At 47.9% G+C, this 19,217-nt stretch overlaps 3 protein-coding genes across 3 annotated transcripts; 2 read left to right on the plus strand and 1 right to left on the minus strand.

The window, feature by feature from the left end:
• Positions 1-5,677: 5,677 nt before the first annotated feature.
• F5Y00DRAFT_255224 (scd2/ral3) lies at positions 5,678-7,636 on the plus strand (the record flags this gene model as incomplete). The annotated part of the gene is made up of 3 exons (XM_048010274.1): positions 5,678-5,782; positions 5,902-6,639; positions 6,698-7,636. The coding sequence occupies 3 exons, from the start codon at positions 5,678-5,680 to the stop codon at positions 7,634-7,636; spliced, it is 1,782 nt and encodes a 593-aa protein (XP_047861447.1).
• A 4,799-nt stretch (positions 7,637-12,435) lies between these two features.
• Positions 12,436-14,073, minus strand: F5Y00DRAFT_166604 (uncharacterized protein). The gene is made up of 2 exons (XM_048004794.1): positions 12,633-14,073; positions 12,436-12,581 (listed from the first exon to the last, which is right to left on the minus strand). The coding sequence occupies exons 1-2, from the start codon at positions 13,868-13,870 to the stop codon at positions 12,497-12,499; spliced, it is 1,323 nt and encodes a 440-aa protein (XP_047861448.1). The 5' UTR covers positions 13,871-14,073; the 3' UTR covers positions 12,436-12,496.
• Positions 14,074-16,476: 2,403 nt separating this feature from the next.
• On the plus strand, positions 16,477-19,064 carry F5Y00DRAFT_265472 (uncharacterized protein; the record flags this gene model as incomplete). Its single annotated transcript, XM_048011792.1, has 6 exons — positions 16,477-16,616; positions 16,672-16,806; positions 16,974-17,806; positions 17,873-18,208; positions 18,262-18,441; positions 18,496-19,064. The coding sequence occupies 6 exons, from the start codon at positions 16,477-16,479 to the stop codon at positions 19,062-19,064; spliced, it is 2,193 nt and encodes a 730-aa protein (XP_047861449.1).
• Positions 19,065-19,217: the final 153 nt, after the last annotated feature.

Genomic DNA, 19,217 nt, shown 5'->3' on the forward strand with positions numbered 1-19,217 from the left:
ACGCGGCCATTGATCATTTTGATCGATCGATATTATGGGGCGCAACGCGTCCACCCACGAACATATCTTACATTGACATTCAATCGCAGTAAAAACAGTCGTGGTCCGGTTTGGCATAGGTGCCTGGTGGGACGTTTGATAAGGGGGGTCAGAGTTTTTCGATGTTGGCGTTGGTCATGGAGGCGAGGTTTACGGCACAAGGTTCTCTCGGACTCCAGTCATCATCGGTGAGGCGCATGTTGGTTCTACTCTGAGCATTTCAGGAGTTTGGCGTTTCTGGACCGAGTGGCCTAGTTACTTTACCGATACCCTCACGCGATAGAGACTGGTCGTGTGCATTAGTCACTCGTCAGCTTCCGTAAGGTTGGAATTGCATGGAAAATTTTAGCAAAAGGGATCGACGGTGGAACCGGTTGAGCCATAGATAAAATATCCGTAATGTTAGCCTACGGAAAGCATTTCTATGCTGTCCATAATATGATTTGAGTTTCGATACATTTGTCTTAGGGGTGAAATGTTGGCTTCGGTCATTTCCTAGAGTTAATTGTAGGCACTATTTTATTCATGTCGGACCAGAATACAGTAGCTTTAACCTGAAGGCTTGCTCTATAAAACTAAGGCATTCGGCCGGCGTCTTTTACGGTCGACATCTTGAATTTGACAGCTCGGGAGGTTATGTGAATGGAGACTCATTAAACATGGACCGTTTGATTTGTTATTACTTACGAGAACTTAACAACAAACATAAATTACCGAAGCTCACGTATAATGAATATAAAAGCATATATCTTACAAGAACACTCTTCCCAGAACTAGGCACTTATTGGAATTTTTAGTAGTTAGCATGGATTTGAATTCTTAGCCGTAGGTGGTTATCAAGTGAGTAAGTTATCAAGTGAGTAACATATCGTATTCTTACACTACCCTACAATCAGCCCATTCATTCATTCATTCATCCATTATCTCTTGTCCATTGTACAAGGAATCTCCTAGAACAGGTGGCAGACTTTACATACACCGAGGGAAGCTGACGGAGGCTTTACACACCTGAGACATGCAGCCGTCGTATGATCTCATCTCATCCCACGCAACTCGAGCTGGTTTTTCTTTCTTTTTTCTTGTGTGCTGCCCACCGGAGGACTTACCTTGACTTTTTCTTTTTTGTTTCTCCTGGCTGTAGGTGGTGGTATGTAAAGAGGGAGAGGGAGGGGGGGAGGAAGAGGATGAGAGGTACACATGTGGGCAGTGAACGTCGCATTACACACACGCAAGCGCGAGAGACGAGCGCACGGCCTGAACTACATTAGAGGGCTTGATACGGGACCAACGAAAGGGCACCGGTTCGAAGCCGCGGGTGCTCCCGTACCCTAGCAAATGGCGGCACAAGCGCGACGGGAAGGCGCACAGGCGAGATGCCCTCTACGTACGTTTGTGCGCAAGGTAAGTTTTTTTTTCTTTTCTTTTCGCGCGGCTCGACCTGCCACACGGGTAGCTAGTTGGTCCGAGTACGATGTCTCGTGCGCCGAGCTTGTGCTTCTTTCCGCCTGTGCGAGTACGAGGGGCTGGTTGGCCGCCTCGCGGAGGCCTGGGCTGGGTGAAGACTCGAATTTAAGGTGTGCGGGGGCTGGAGAGAGAGAGAGGGGGAAGGAGAGCGAGTCCCATGGATACCGAGCTGTCGAATTTCAAGTTATTTGATATTATCTACCTTGATTCCTGCTTGGATGGAATCGAGGTCCGTGAGTTGGGGAATAAAAGGGAAATCTGGGGTCTTGCCAGATCGTAGCTTTGACCTACCTACGACCATGTAGATGACCCCTCATAGCATGAGGTTCCCCAGGGAGGAGATCTGTGATATCTATCGCGTGGCCTGATAATCTAACATCACATGCAAGACGACCAAGATTCAAAATGTTGATCTCGAGGATACCCAGGGGCGGTTTACCCGGCTGGAATGGGAGCACAGATGTGCAGCAGCCATCTCATCCCTAGATAGGATGGGGAACGAATGACGTGCATATCTATCCCTCACGTAAATTATTGCGAAGACGGGCCGTCTTTTTTCAACGCCGTCACTTTGTTTCAGCGCTTGGTCCAGTTTCACGATGTCGGGGAACCGCCGTCGGGACGAGATGATCCGTGCTTCCGCGTATCGCATGAATAGAATGGAATACTAGGTGCGGGTTAAGGCATATAGTTTCCACGTTTCCGAACCATTCTCTTCCGCGTCTAGGAGCTTTTCTTTTTTCACGTGTCTCTATTCACGTGTCTTCATGCAGCTAGAGTTGTTGAGGTAAGATATATCCGTGCTATGCAGAGGATTACCTTCCTAGTATGTGTTGGTGTAGGTAGCTGTTGACCTAACTTGGGCATTCTGGAAGTGTTCCGGAGGGTCCCGGGTTGACCGGAGCTGGGCCGGACAAGGGCTATTTTCATGCATTACTATGTATATACATGTAAATCAGAAGGTAGAACGCTAGTTAAGGTAGCCAAGCCGAGGATATTGGCATATGTAAATATATGTCCAAGTACGTCATTTAACGACTGAATTATTGTGGCTAGTATTTTATCCCTAAAAAGCCTCAAGGTGCGGTCTCAATATGCGTGAAACTTCGATGAAGATAATAAAATCAGGCCTCCTACGGAATTGACAACGCCACCTGTTTTAATAGGTGTGTTGTCTCTACCGAGAAGATCTGTCGGATCTAACGAATAATTAGCAAGGTACCACCAACCAATAATACGGCGAATTTGTAATTTAGCATTGGTTGTTATAAATCGTAAAAGTGTATGCAGGAACGGTGAGTGGGAGGGTACGTGTAGTAAGTTCATGTGCTGTTTCAGGGGCTGCCCTGCATATTTTATAATCGCATTTGCTTCAGTCTCGCGTTTATTGGGTTGCATAAAAAGCATCGCCGACAATCCTGATGTTTCTTAGGAAGTTGGCAATATCGACAATAGCGCCTACTGTTCTCTAGGAAGTCGTATATGTATTTCTATACCCATTTTAAGGAAGGACAATACAATCCGATCCGAGTGCTAATAATTTGGGTCCTCGACGATAATTTCCGCCGTCAGGACGCGTATGTATTATATGTACGTAAGTGGCCATGCACGCTGCAAGGTACGATGTCGAAGTTGGTAGAAAAGATCTCTCCGGCCGTGGAGCACGCGCAGGGGATGTTCCTGAAGCTCGGGCACCGAAGCCAAGCCATGGGTTCCATTTACTGGGCGTGGAGCACGACGTACCGGTAACGTACCGGTAACGTTCTGATTGCGACGTCGTGTTTTGGGTTGAAGGACCGAGTTTGAAGGGAGGTTCCCCGGCTACCGGTATTGGAGAGATGTGGCTTCGTTTCCAAATGTTTGACTCCGACTGGCGGATTTAAAATCAAGAAAAAAGAGCAGAGGTAATTATTATGATTGTGATAGTGGTAGAGCGATAGAGCGGCAGAGCGGTAGAGCCGGATGCTGTTCTAGGGTGCCCTGGCACTTACATACCTAGGACCACTACGAGCCTAAACAATGCCCAATGCCCAACCGGTTGGTAGACTGCTCCACGAAGCCACGATGTAATAGAAAGCCTATCGGAGTTACGCTTTTCTGGTGATTAGGTGACGGAAGTAGGAATTGGTTGTGTTTGTAAGAAGCAAACAGGTAAAAAGAAGAATCATGATCTAGAAGTATACACTAATTTAGTACGTGGATCTTGTTCGACAAGTGCACGATTTTCGGAATGACTTATGCGATCTCCATGTGTCGTCAGTCGATCAAGCAGAATGGAATCCATTCAATGGATTGTTTAGATTGTTTGGGGCCTCCTTTTTATTTTTTTTTTCTTCTTATTAGAGGGGAATGTGACCATAAGTGGCCACGGCGGGGTGAGGGGCTAAACGGAAGTGGAGGGGCAAACAACCTTGAAAACACGCTCTAAAATGGTGGGCTAGTGGGTAGCTAAACTTAAAGGATTTAAGTACCATGCACTTATTAGAACAGATTGTTATGCGATGCGATAATCGGTTGCGGTTGCGGTTGCGTAGCGGACATTTAACTTGGAGACTCTTCTTTTGTCATATTAAACCTCGTCACTTTTCATCTCTTCCATATTCTATAGTTACACGTTATATATTATAGTTATATTATTACTAATATTATATAGTTAATAATAAATCTCACATATTCATTTCGTATCTGCTTATATTCCAGCCACTTATGATAATATGACTTATTCTTCATCTTACATTTACTGAATTACAGGGCTAACACGCGCTAAGGTTGTCTTCTATGTAGCAGTACCCGGCAGTCTAGGTCGCCCTAGCTCTTTCATGTAGTCGGATCTTTTTGAAAGCACTCCACTATCCATGCATGAAAGTTCTTTCGAACATTGAATTCTCCCTTGTCCCGTTTGGGTCACGGTAGGTACGTACCTTTGCCTATGCTGCTCCTGCTCCTGCTTGTATAGTAGGCATGGACGTGAATGGCATGCAGGCTATCCGCCCGTCCAAAATGCATTGAAGGGCAGGCATGTCCGTCAAGGGCCACTTATAACCCATGGCGCACACACCTACAAGCAATCCACAACTCAGCCTACCCAATCTGCTAACGCCCGACTTAATTTATCCCACTTTTTCAACGTTTCCACCTTGTTCTCCCAGCCAGTCACTCCAACCCACCCCATCCCAGTTAAGCGCAAAGCAAGTCAGTCATTCTCAAATCTAGCCAGTCTTGTTCCTCTCCTCCTCATCTTCTGTCCTCCTGACCTTACTCAATCTCCAAAAGATAACCTGTCGACAACTTCTTGCATTCCACTACAGGAAGATAGGGCGACGACTGGACCGACGATAGCAGAAAACACGATTACAAGCATTAACGCCGGAGCCAAGTGAATAACGTGCGTGTCTGCCACGCATATTAACCAGCAAAACAATTAATATCCGACCCACTATTGTGACTGCTGGAAGGAGATAAAGAAACGGCGAATCCGTGAAAGAAAGAAATAGCGAAAAGGCCATCCCAGGGTAGGCAGTGCTATTGACTACAATCGGCTCAGGATAAGGAAACAATCGCGATCGTTCCTCTTTTTTTCACTGCTTATTTGTTCGATATCGACTGGCCGACAAGTAGGCAAGCTTGAAAAAAAAAAGAAATTAAGAAAAAATAAGGAATCCTTACCTAGGTAACTTTCGAGGATTCAGTTTATTTTTCCCTCTCCATTGCGTTGCGAAAGGTCTCACCTTGACGCACCTCAACTGCTCGATCCCACCGGCTGAACTCCCGCGACTATTATCGCTTCATTGCGATTACACGTTGTCGCACTGATTCAGACTCGCTGTCAAACAGGACCGCGAGATTCCGCTGCTTTCGCGTAACCGTACCTGAACCTCGGGGATAGCCCAGTCTGCCATTTCTGGCCTGCGCCCATTCCTTCGTGGATCCTCCTTTGCCGCCTCCGCCTCCTTCTGCTTGACTTCGCAATCCACAAGCTTCCGAATCTGTACAACGATGAAGGTGCGCCATTAAACCTAAGAACCCCTCCTCTGTTTGTCTTGATTTCGTTGCATGATTACCTTTCCCTTCTACTAAACATGCCTTTAAACGTGCCTGGCCATCGGTCGCAATCATGTCGCGTTCCAATCTACATGGCGACTTGGTCGCATCCGTCAATGCCGTGGCTAACGTTATGCGCTCTATTCAGGCTCTGAGAAGGTCAATCAAAGGCGAAAAGGATAGGCCTCAGGTCTCCATCGCTCCAAAGTCCGCAGTTGCCATTGTTCCCCCAAAAAAGGTTGGCGATATTCGCTCCTGTCCCATGCCTCCTCTTGTTTTCTTTTCTTCAATTCTCATTTATTTCTTGGCCCACTTTTGTCACATCGGACACGATGCTAATGCCCGAAACATCCATAGGTCATTCGAGCTCTTTATGATTATGAGGCAACCACTGCCCAGGAACTGAGCTTCTCGAGGGGTGATTTCTTTCATGTTATCGGCCGCGAAAACGACTCGGATTGGTATGAGGCATGCAACCCAGCGCTTCCTGACGCTCGAGGTCTAGTTCCGGTAGCTTTCTTCCAAGCCCTTGGGCGTACCGAAAGAGATAGTGGGTCATCAGACCCGGGTCGCCCGTTGACCTTGAAGAAGGACGACCACGATTCCGGATTCTCCGAGACCAACGTGTCGACTATACCTCCTACACCGGCGTTGAGTCAGCGCAGTTCTAAGTCGGGTACTAAAAACGGAGCCATGGTTTATGGAATTGTGATGTACGACTTTCAGGCGGAGAGGGCGGACGAACTGGAAGCGAAAGCTGGCGAGGCAATCATAGTGATCGCGCAATCCAATCCCGAGTGGTTTGTCGCAAAACCGATCGGTCGCCTAGGAGGCCCCGGCCTCATTCCCGTTTCGTTCGTAGAAATTCGAGATATGTCGACGGACACGGCCGTTCCGAATCCCCACGAGGCTGTGAAACGCGCCGGTGTTCCTAAGGTGGAAGAGTGGAAGAAGATGGCAGCCGATTACAAGAATAGTAGCATCACGTTAGGCAAATTTGAAGCTGGTGGTCAACCGGGTCTGGAACAGGGCATGGAACGGATGAGCTTGCAGCCGGGTCCCAATCGCCAGAGCCAACAGCAAAACCCTTCACTCGTAAGTAATCGTTGATTACTCCACGTGCGCATCGGGACGTACTGACATAATTCAGCAGCAACAGCAGTTTAATGGATATCAGCAGCAAGCCCAACAGCAACCCCAAAATGCCGTGCAACAGAATCAGGACGCTTCAAAATCAACTTCACAATTATACGCACCTATATCAGCCCGGATACCGCGATACTGCTTTGCAGAGGACAAATATTGGTTTGTGATCGAGGCAACCTTAGAAGACGGCCGGCACTGGGAGCTTTCGCGTTATTACGAAGACTTCTACGATTTCCAAATCGCCCTTCTGACCGAGTTCCCCGCCGAAGCTGGAAATACCGGCACGCATAAGCGCACATTACCGTATATGCCCGGTCCTGTTAATTACGTGACCGACGCAATTACGGAAGGACGACTACACAATCTGGATGCATACGTAAAGAACTTATTGGGACAGCCGCCATATATCTCGAAGTGCAACTTGGTAAAACAGTTCTTTGCCCCGAGAGAGGGAGATTACGAGATGGAGCCGAACGGCGACGAATACAGGCTGTCCGGAGGATCCCGCTCATCAGTTGATTCACCAAGAGATGATCACTCGCGGCAGTCGTCAAGAAACAATCTAAACGGGAATGGATATTCTGGGTTATCGGCGGCCCCAAGACAGATGCAAAATGGTCAGCCGCAGATGACTCGACAAGCGTCGTCGCTTTCCCAACCCTCACAAACCTCATTATCACCAGGGATCAGCCAAGGAGGGCCATCTCTCAAGGTCAAATTACATTTCAACGACGACACGTTTTTAATACGTGTACCATCTGATACCAACTTTCAACAATTATACGAAAGAATTAGAGAACGAACCAAGGTTTCCAGCGGAGACCAAATCCAGCTCTTCTACCGAGACGAGCAGAGTGGTGACAAGCTTAGTCTCCTGAGCAACAACGATCTTAACTATGCTCTAGAGCATAACGAAAAGCTGGTTGTTTTTGTTGAACAGGTATAAGGCTCTTAAGGATCGGTCGATACCCCCTGAATATTTCCATATACAATATACCCAATGCGCTTCGTTCTACTAGCATTTACACCCGACAATTCAGCAGCTGCTTTCGAATTGGATGCAGGATTTATCCCAAACCCTCCAGCGACCCTTAGCCGTGCCTACCCTAACATATCTACCCAGACCTACAGCGCACGAGTTCTATCCGTGTTCTTGGAATAAGTAGCAATAGTCTACGTTATAGTGGTTAGAGTAGTGTCGTCTAGTGGTACGCGCATTCGCTTAAGGTAGTTGAATGACTGAATGGTTCGAGATGAGTTACTCTTACTGCGACTGTCTAATACCGTTTTCTATGTCATAATCCCTCACCCACAAGGATCTTTTTTCTTTCTAAAATCTTCAAAATTCTTTCCTTTCAGCACCGAGCCGGATCGAAGAGGGTATTTATAGGTTAGCCTTTCTTCTATTTTTTATACGGTATACCTTACGGTTTGGCGTGGACACGGTTGCTTTTTCTTACGGGCACAAATTTATTCGGGCTTTTTATTCTTCTATATTTACAGCTTCTGAACTTCTTTTTATTAACCCTTCCCCCGAGTGTTATCTACTGGACGCGGAGATGGATAAATGAGGAAATGGGATAATGGAATAGGCGATGGGTCGGAGCTATTAGGTGACCAAAAGACGTCCAGTAGAACCTGGGGAGGAGGGCATGTCGTAGGACATTTACTCTTGAGGACATGGGGAAACTACATGCAACCCCTTGGGCAGATGAATGAGGTGGCCGGGGCCCGGGGATCTAGGTAGCGGAGAGACATGAAGTAACGCTAATGTTTGCTTCCTGCCTCGAGACGCGTCGACGATAGCTCTAAAGAACGAATAAAATGAACGTTAAATGATATTTGTTTCTTGCTCTCGGTTGTGGTGATGGTATTGGCTAATCAAGGAGGTTACATGATTTAACTATGTCTCTTCGCGACCTAGTTTCAGGCCCTGATTCAGTATTAATAGCCTCTCCCTAATATATATACTTGTATATACATACTTGTAGGTGAATATTCTTTTCATCGATTCAAAAGATGCTAGCTGTTAGCTACTTACCTCGCAAATGCCTTATAACCGCTTCACACATATCAAAATCGAGAATCATCAAATCATTTTAAACGTAAAATATTGCTCATAACCGGTGCGTCTAGGCAAAATGCGAGGTGAATCCTTTTGGTCCTGCTTAATTGCACATTTTACCTTCAGGCTGAGGAGGCTACGCTCATGTTCTTGTATGGCGATATTTCTGTGCTAGGTTTATCTATTCTAATGTCCGGTGAGGTGAGCATTCTTGATAACGGTGTAGCGAGTTATGCATGGCTAATCCCTTATACCCACCTTATGTCTTATCTACAGTAGTGTTTATCAGGTACGTGACTAAGGGCGCATGTCCTAACTGAGGGTCCGTTCGGTGTACCTTGACGGTGATTGCATAGGAAATAGCGCTCTGAGCGTTGGAAGATTTAAGCATAAAGTCGTTCAATGCAATGTATGCACAGACCATTCGATTTTTATGCCCTATAATTCTGTAGACCCATATATCGATTGGATAAAAAGAGCAGTTGGCCCCTGCACCCCTCCCACCTGCTGCGGTTGCTTGCACAAAAAAACCTCTCAAACCACAAAACTTCGCGCCCCGATTTCTTCTTCTTTCATTAACCCCCTTTACATCCAAAACCCGGGTTGTGCTTCGTTTACAGGATTAGCCGGCGAATTTCATTGAATCAATTGAGAAATTCACATCATCAACCCTTCTAAAAGCTGACTACCGATCTATCCAACATGTCGGACGTTCCCGCTGTCCCCGACGTCCCGGACACTCCTACGGGCGCGACCACGCCAAAGGAGCGACATTCTCTCACCCTTGATCAGCGTCGCGCTCTTCGTCGTTGGGCACACTCCCAAACTACCCGACCCTCCCACAAAGCCTGCATCGAATGGTTCTACAGCCAGTACGGTCAGAATATTAGCCAGAGCACTATCAGTCACTCGTTATCGCCCAAATACGCGCGTCTCGACAACGATAATCAATTTAGTGGTTCGCGTCTGCGATTTGGTAATTGGCCTGACGTAGAGAAGCTTGTTCTTTTATGGCACAGCCAAGTCGTCGCCTCTGGTCGCAACCCTTCTAACGAGGAACTTGCTGAGAAAGCAAAATCTATCTTCCAGCAACTGCCCCGTTACAAGGACGAAACTCCTCCAGAGTTCTCTCCCGGCTGGATTCATCGCTTTAAGAAGCGTTACGGCCTACTCATTCGACGCCAACGCCGCCATGGCAATGCTTCTAATCCTGCTGATGATATCCCCTACCTCATCGACGCTGTTCCCCGTTTCATGAACATCAGTGCAGAGACCAGCCCTGCTGCCATTCGCGACGCAGTTCTTCGCGTCGTCGGCGTCGAAGCTAGCCTCTCGACCTGTGCTCAAGTTCGTGACGAAGTCGTCCGTCGCCTCGAGAACCCCTCCCCGGCCCCTCTCCCCACCCTTGCCGGCGCAACTATCAACCCTGCCGAGCCCAATGCCTTTGCAGGTACCGAAGACCCTGAGGTGGTACTCCAGAACGCCCTACGTGCCATGCAGCAAGAAGAAGAGGACGCCGAGGCGGAGGCTGCTGCCGTTCGTGAGCAGCGCGAGCGACAAGAACAGGGTCTCCCTCCTATTGCGCCCAGCCTGCAAACACCTGTACCTCAACAGCGAAATAGCGCACGCTTCACTCCTGCCGGACCTGAGGATCCCGCCTTAACCTTGACTCCCATCTCAAGCGGCAACGCCCTGGGTGGTGCCGATCGTCCTATACGATGCCCCTTCTGCGTCAACCAGCGCATGCTTCGAAGTATTAAAGAGGCAGTGGAACACATGAGCACTCACGTCGTCGTTTAGGAAGACAATGTCTTTTAGGAAGGCAATAATTATATGAAGTATCGTCAGCATTATCAAGCCTATCAGCATGTTCCATTGGCATTATTATATCCCAGGTTGGGAGGTCCTTTGTGACTACATTTCAGAACGGGAATCTTTGTCTGTACAACTATGACCAAAGTCACGAAATCGGGGGCTATGAGGCGTTAGGGATTATTCTTTGCCTGTTTTCTTGTCGCGTAGGACGAGGCGGGCCTACATGATACGCAATCACACCGACATGCAACCCGCACACAAAGATCCGAAGGCCTACGCTCGTTATAGGGTACGGAGGGGATATGGCACATTTGGCGTTCGGCTTGTCATTTTGGCGGCTCAAAAGGTGGTGCTTGCTTCTATTTTCTTTTATTACACGCTCTGCTCGTGCGCATAACTAAGGTGGTGACAGTGGTTGGAGGTTGAAAGTGGGATAGGTATCTCGAAAGGAGACCGCGGGCAGGGCGTGTGCATCATCACCGGTTCGGATAGGCTTTAATACCATTTGATTTATGCTTCTTACACTTTATGCTTTTGAGATTCTTTGATGCTTGCTCTATGTTCTTTTTGACTTCCTACATGTAGTTTAGGCGTTTATTATTCTTACCTGGTGAGGAGTGCATTACCCACCTGCATACGTACCTAGATAGGTATGCCCAACTTGCGTGATGATCCTCTTAGGGTAGGGTACCAAAGACCTGGGAGCTCTAATGGTGAGGTTGGTTTAATGAATATTCAATATTATCATTTTTTCTCTTGCGCATGGCTTACAAGTTAGGTACATGCACTTAATAATCAACCCCAACCTATAGTACCTCTTAACAGCAATGCGCTACTGCTTAATGTAAAATGTATGTAAGATCAAAGCTATGCATGCTATAGCGGCTTTAGGTATTCTCTTCATTTCTATTATAATTTAATTTAAATACGTACACTTGATAATATGTCCAAGTTCCTCTTCTCGATGGCCTCAACATCATTACACATCGAGGCAACTCCAAATCCACCAAACTACCTATCTCTAACTCAAACAACGCCGCCCGTTCGTGTATGGTATATGTGTAGTGTATAGGTCCCATAAAACAAGCAACCAACCTGACCCCCATCTTCCCCGTTAAACCGATGCCGCCATAGCCGCGACATATATGCAAGTCTACCCCCGAAACGCCCCAAACACCAAACATGCAAGCCGCAACACCCCACCAAACACCCGCCTAGCCAGTATAGGATCGTAAGTAGTTTCGTCATAATACCTGAGCCATCCCCCCTTTACCCCTATCCAGCCAAATGTAGAACTCCTGTATTCCGTGATGTTGTGTTGCGTAGTGTAATATCGTGTCGTAAGGTGATCAAAAAAAAAGTAATTATCCAATTCTTAACGAATAGGAGGGGAAAAAAAAAAGACATTATATACGTATGCACGTCTGCAACAAGCTAATAATTGCCGCCTCTATTACACCCACATCAAATTCCTCCCCCGCTGCCGATTCTGCTGCCACAACGGCCTATTCCCCGTGCCATCGCCCCTAGGAGGACTCCGGCTTCCGCCTGGAGACTCGGCGCCGGAGCGCCGTGCTCCACCGTCGGTAAGTGGCTGCCGGACCTCGTCGAGCTCCCGGGTGCCGATGGCCGCGCTCATATACGCGCGTGAGAAGTCGTCGATCTCGGACGGCGTGGGGCCTCGGCGGATACTAGGGTCGGATTCGCTGGCGCTGTCCTGGTCGTACGGGTTCTCTTCTTCCGCGACGGGGGTAAGCCCTGTTCCTACACCCATAGGGGGAACTAGGCGTACTGTGGGAGGGTGATAGCGTAACGGCTGGGAAAAACCACGGTTTATTGGCGCAGTCCTTGCAGGTGGCATGCCGGATTCTGCTTTAGGTGGCGGCGGCTCGGGGAGCGCGCGGTACGGTTGGCTAGTGTATTGAGTTAGGGGTCTCCTGTCTTCCTCTTCGTCTTGCCACGAGGGGAGAGGCGCAAACGCAGCGCCGTGATTTTTTGGACTGTACGAAAGGTTAGCTAGACCCTTAGTATGTAGTGCAAACCAGAGGCTCACCTGATATATTCTGTCCTGGGCGGCGCGTTTGTTGGTAAAGGCCCAGGACCTTCGCGGTTGTTACCACGCCGCTTCCGCAGGAAGAAGAGGACTATGGCGACAATTATCGCTATTAGAATAGCGGCTCCGCTGATGGAACCCCCGATAATAGCCCCCCTATTAGTCCCACTAGCTCCGGCTGCCGCCGTGGGCGAACTGGAATCGGTGGGTTCTCCGGCACCAAATGAGGATGTTATACTCGGCCACGTATTTGTGCTGGTGGTCGATGAAGGCGATGTTGTTGATGAAAACGAAGATGTAAGCGAAGATGATGTAGATATTGAAGATGTTGAAGATCTTGGCGACGATGGAGAGGATGTAAACCAAGATGAGGTTTGTGATAAGTCGGATACGGAGGATGTAAGCAAAGATGAGGGTTGTGACAAGGAGGACGCGGAGGATGGCGGTGACAGTGAAGGCGAAGATTCAGAGGCTTCAGAGACAGACGAAGGGTCTGTTGTAACTGAGGGTGTTTGTGACGTTGGTGACGTTGGTGATGCTGTATCAGACGCACTAGGGCTGGGGTCCTCAGTCGCACTCGAAGGTGTATCAGACCCACTAGGAGGAGGATCCGGGCTAGGGTCCTCCGTCGCACTTGAAGGCTGGGACCCGATGGAAGTAGGCTCGGGAAGGATTGACGGCGATGCCGTTAACGATACTGATGTCTCTTCGAACACCAAGCTTGTCATGCCATCGACGGATGTTTCGACAGTAGTACCCAGTGACGATGCGGTTCCGCAACCAAACTGGTAATACCCGCCAGCAAAGTTATTCCTGTAGCACACGTCCGACCCTTGGCACGTATACACATAAGGATTGATTTCGGTTTGCAGATCGCTGTTCCGGTCCACGCAACCAGTGAATATACCCGTCGAGCAAGTTCCGCCGTCCGGGCAGCAGCCCACCACACCATGATCCTGTTCCAATACGCAATGGGACCCTGCCAGGCATGTCGCAGGTAGGTTTGGATTACCCCCGATAAAGCCGCATACTGTGTTCTGTCCCTGCCTTCGTAACAAGTCGGATAGTAAGACTGGAGCTTCCGTTGGCCGCGGAAAAGGAACGACATTCAACTCGTGAAGCTCAACAGTCTTCGTCTGTCTGGGCAGCAAATGACTATTTGTCAACCCAAATACCATACTGATAAGGAGAGCAGCAGTAGACGGCGGAAGGCGTAGAAAGCCGGCGCTGAATACTGAGCAAGCCATGATTCGAATCCAGGATCAGACGACCGGCCAAGTTGGGATCGTGAGAGAATATGGGTAAGTTTCAACCCAAATTAGCATCAAGATCGAGAAGGAACAAGAAAAATGGATGTCGATGAGAAGAGTCTTCTTTAAAGTAAAAAGAGGCGAAGGCAGGCAAGGTAGCAGTCAACTGCTGCACATGCGCGACCAGGGTGTTGCACAACAAGGCTGAGACCTGCTCAAGATTGCTTCTTGTCTGCACGATCTAGAAATAGGTACCTATAGCGCCGTGCTGTCTTACTGCATCTAGCAGCGGTTCCTATCCATAGCACAGGCGGCATAAGTCTTGTAAGCTGTGCAAGAAAAAGGGTTGGATGAAAATAAAATAAGAATATTGCGTTCTGGTTATCTGATACTTAGTGATGGGATGGGAATATTGAAACATTCTCTCCGATCTTTTGAAGAATGCCTATCAACGGTAATATTGTGGCAGAAGGATTGCCACCGGCAGAATCAAGTTCCCTCTGTGTTCGCTAACACGCCAACACAATATACCAGCGATCGGCGCATCTGTGGAAAAGCCAATCGGTCCCAGGGTTCTTCGCTACATGCCGCCGGACCCTGGGTCCTGGCGCCAGGTAGTTTATGGGGAAGGCTATGACGAATCATAAAGTGTATATTTGCTAAAATAGCTTTTTATAGACATGTCTGGCCAATTAAGGTGGGTAGATGTGGTAGAATGCACACAGCCACGGGCGGGAAGACGATGAATGGCTCCAGGGGTGGCAGGACCGCAGGGGTGCTGCCCACCCTTCAACGTCTTCGGTAAGATCTTTTTTGTGGTCTAGATTTTACCCTGTAGAAGTGGGCGTGCTAGGTAAATCAATGACATAGTGACTGTAACCCTGAGGAACGCACCCCGGATAGTTGCCGTCGTCACGCTTTCTATGCGATTGAGCACCTCGGTCTTCGCTTCCGCGACCAAGAAAACGGCATTCAAGTGTAGTAACTGTGCAGCTTCGGTGTTTGTTTAGATGACAAAAAGTGAAATAAGGTGTACCTGTGATGCCGACCGAACGGTACGAGAGGCTGTTCCGGGCTGTTAGTTACCGCATACCTGCATCTCGGTCTCCCATTAAGAGTCAATTTGGCTGCGAGAACCGAAGAAACTTGGGATTCCGGTTGATGCAACCTAAATCGGGTTGAGGCCTTCTGAGCAACTTTATCTTGAACCAGCTACCTGGGCACAACGTCTGGAGTCTCCCAGGGCGTTAGACTGAGTATACTAAGCCACTTAGTATAATGCAAGCAGATCATAAGATGCCTTTGTACCTGCATGGATTTAGTGGTACTTGATAGCAATAATATAGTAGAGGAATCCCGTCGTGGATAGCATCTAGTTGCTAACAGCGAGAATCAATGCACTCCGATCCGTTCTCTCCCTTCGTGGCCCATCTATTTAGGAGTGGAACATGCGTTTTCTAGAGCCTATCGAGGGCCCACGCAATGATCCAGTTACCGTATTGTATACCATGCGTACATGGCGGTTATTTCAGCGTTTTCCTGGCTATCAGCGCAGCTAAACGCCGCTGCTTGTGAACTTTGAGCATAGTGTGGTACAGCGAGGTGGAGCGAAAATTCGGTGGGCCTTCGCGGATGTCCATTGGAGAAGAAAGAAACAAGGTCAACCGTGTTCGTGGTCGTAAGTGACTACTACTATGTAAGTCGATCAATTATCCGATTAGACGATAATCCATCCAGATGGGCGGCAGACAAGACAAGACCCTGCAGACTGACGCTACTACATATGGAATAAGCGGTGATGGATAATGGGATATGGATACGAAGAATTCTGAATCTAGCGTCTTAAACCATTGGCTATCTGTAAACGAGTCTGAGGGATGCGGTCATTTTTTGTTTGGTAAGGTAGTTGTTGTTACAACTTGGAAAATTGCTATTCGTTAGTTAAAGGCGGAAATATTAACCGAAATATAGTTGTCGCTTCTATTACGAGTTACCTTGGGGAGTTAACTATAAAAAATGTAAAGTGTTACAATGTAAAACAGGATTAGAGATTCATGATTTCGGGGTAACGAATCTGCGAAGTTCAGCACCGCCACAGATCTATAAGCGATTCGTGGCAAGTGTGGCAATGAGCCTCGAAGATACTAGAATACATAGTGAGGTAACTCTGCAGGGATATGCATACTTCCATTTATCGAACCAACGACATTTCACCTGATCACCAGGTGAAGTTAAACTTACCTGCTTACATAGCTTAAAGGTTTTTGCGGCACGATACCCGGTTTTGCGGGGAGCTTGAAGGATGCTAAATTTTAGCTACAGTTGACCCCATCGTGAAAGCGCTTAGATAGTGTATCTCCCTTTCTACGAACGTGATGAGATATGACGAACGGGGCCGTTAGGTCATGTCTTGATCCCGCAACCACTCCCGTACCCAGTTTAACCTCCGCATTTTTGCCCTTAGAAACGTATCGTCGTAACACTTACACTCTTTCTACACATTAATATTTTTCAGACTTTCTGCAAACCGGGCTCGTATATAATTATAATGAACTTTTATCGTTTATACGTGTAAAGGGGTCGATTTAAAGCATCTATTTACGATGCCAATTCGCGTCAAGTCGCGTCCCGCGAAGTCCCCGGAGCGTTCCTCGTCACCCCCCTCTGTCCCCACCACTGATATTCCCCTCCCTGATATCCGCCATGAAGATAGCTTCCGCGATGTCATTAAGAAGCTTTCCAAGTAGGACGATTCTACTCGGCAACTCACTTTAGGCCCATACTGATCAGTGCTGTAGATATATAGCTAGAGTAGTTTATTTGCCAAGCTCCTTCGAACAACTGAGGACCACATCGGCTGGTGACGATCTACACGCCCTTGTTGACTATCTTAGCACCCGTGTCACCAATCCCGCAATCGTAAACGCTTTACTGTGAGATACTTCATTAATATGGGTTTTAACCACCATGTCTAAGATTATTTCCTTATTCAATTACTTAATCGTTACTAAGCCTTCACGACGGTGACGCATTGTAATGATGGAAACTCATATAGGCGACCACTTCACGAGCCATAGAATCGTTGCTAATAAAAACATAGGGCACTGAGATGGCATTACAGCTCGATAGGCGACGATGGCCGAGGAATCAATGAAGCTCGTGCAAATGCTTGCGAGATTGTTGCCTGGAGATTTTTAACTCGTCTATCGGAGCGGGAAGCCGTCGAGTTTTGCCTCTACGAGATCCCAGACCCAGATGATAGCGAAAGAGAAAGATACCTTGCCAATGAGCCTGCAGATGGTGGTGAAAGCCATGAGCGAAGATCTCTACTACGCCGACCTTCTAGATCTCCCTCGCCAGACCGCCGCTCGGACGATCGCTTTAAGACTGTGAGACGAAACCAATTGCTTCAATCACTCTCGAAAATGACTACGAATCGAGAGTCTGGTGATCTTGAAGAACTGGAAATTGATCCTACTGAACCTTTTACGCATCTCAATGGCCTAGAAATAGCGGCCATTGCTAACGCAAAGAGGTTTCTTAGCCAGCACGTGGTACAGAAGATCATCACAGGCATTTGGAACGGCTCCATTATCTTCTGGGACCAACTTTCAGTCCATTCGAGAAAGAAAACTCAGTTTTATAACCCTCGCACAGCCGATCCCTTTTCACGACTTCGAGTGCCCATATACCTCAAAGCTTACGAGGTTGCGTTTTTCGCTGGGTTTTTAATGTTATACTACAGCGTGTTGATCAAGCAGAATCACCACGCTATTACCCCTCTAGAAGTAGTACTCTACATCTGGTTCGCCGCCTTCTTCTACGATGAAGTTAGCGAATATATCGATGCCGGGTCGATTTTTTATGCTGCAGATGTTTGGAATCTATTTGACATGATTATGATTGCCATCGGGCTCGTCTTTGCGATTTTGAGTAAGCATATGATACTCTTCGGTTTCAGTTGGACGTAAATTGCAATGTGCTAATCTTTGGTGACAGGGTTCGTTGGATTATATTGGGCCGATTATACTCTTGTAGATATTGGCTTTGACGTCTTATCACTGGAGGCCCTCTTCATGGTACCTAGGGTTTGCTCGATATTTAGTCTGTCCCCGTACTGGGGTACTCTAATCCCCTGTCTCAAGGAGATGGGCAAGGACTTCTTGAAATTCATGCTTTTGGTAATCATTGTATATTTGGGGTTTTTATCAACCTTTTGTCTCGTCGGGAGGGATACATACCCATTTCAACACATGGCCATGATCGTGACCAAGATCTTTTTCGGGTCTAGTTACGTTGGGTTTGATATTATGGATGAAATCGACCCCATCTTTGGTATTTCTTCCCTTCCCACTCGACCGGCGTATCTCTTCTAACCTTTCATCTAGGACCTCCTCTCATGTTTATTTTTGTCACGCTGAGTTCGATCTTACTTATGGGCTCCCTGACGGGTATGCTCAGTAATAGTTTCTCAAGAGTCATTACGCACGCTCGTGAAGAGTATCTCTACGTCTACAGCGTATACGTACTCGAGGCATCAACGAGCAATAGGCTCACTCACTTTTACCGTAGGTGTTCCCTCTTCGTACGCCCGTATGCGCCGTGCTAACCTGAGTAACCAGCTCCGTTTAATCTCATCGCGCTGGTAATCTTCAGGCCGTTGCGCCTATTCCTACCCTCAGACGATAAATTCCGGCAAGCACGCATTATACTTCTCCGAGCAACCCACGCACCCATCGTCGGGGTTATTCGGTTATATGAGTGGTTTACCGGCAAACTCAACCCCGACGGTTTCGACAACTTCCGCGGCCCACGACAGGATTCTTCCAGCCCACGACAGAATTCTCCCAAACGGCACGCCGCACCGCCCCCTGATAGACCAGGGGATAGACCAGGGGATAGGCAAGGGGATAGGCAAGGGGATGGGCAAGGGGATAGGCAAGGGGATAGGCCAGAGAGCGGACCGCAATCGGCAGATCGGCCAACACCGCGCGATACTACTAGTGTGGAAGTGGTTCCTAAGACGAGGCCTCAGCAGCAAGTCCTTGAGGATTATGCTGGACATGCGCCTAACGATGTGGAGGTTCGAATCTCAGAGTTGGCAGCGAAGATTGATCGGCTTACGGCTTTGATTGTTTCGTTACACAGCGGCGCCGGTATCGAAACGGGCCAACATGGCCAACATGATTAAGTCTATGGCACATTCATTGCATGTGAATAACGTTGCTAGGAACCCTCCGCCAAAGAGGTGAAATCGCCAAGGAGTGATGAATATCGTATAGACTACCTAACGTATAAACTCCGTCTTGTGCCTATATGGCTGTTTGAATCACTATCTAGAATT

Source organism: Daldinia vernicosa (assembly GCF_022497035.1).
Source record: "Daldinia vernicosa strain CBS 139.73 unplaced genomic scaffold F5Y00scaffold_55, whole genome shotgun sequence".
Classification (NCBI taxonomy): Eukaryota; Fungi; Ascomycota; class Sordariomycetes; order Xylariales; family Hypoxylaceae; genus Daldinia; species Daldinia vernicosa.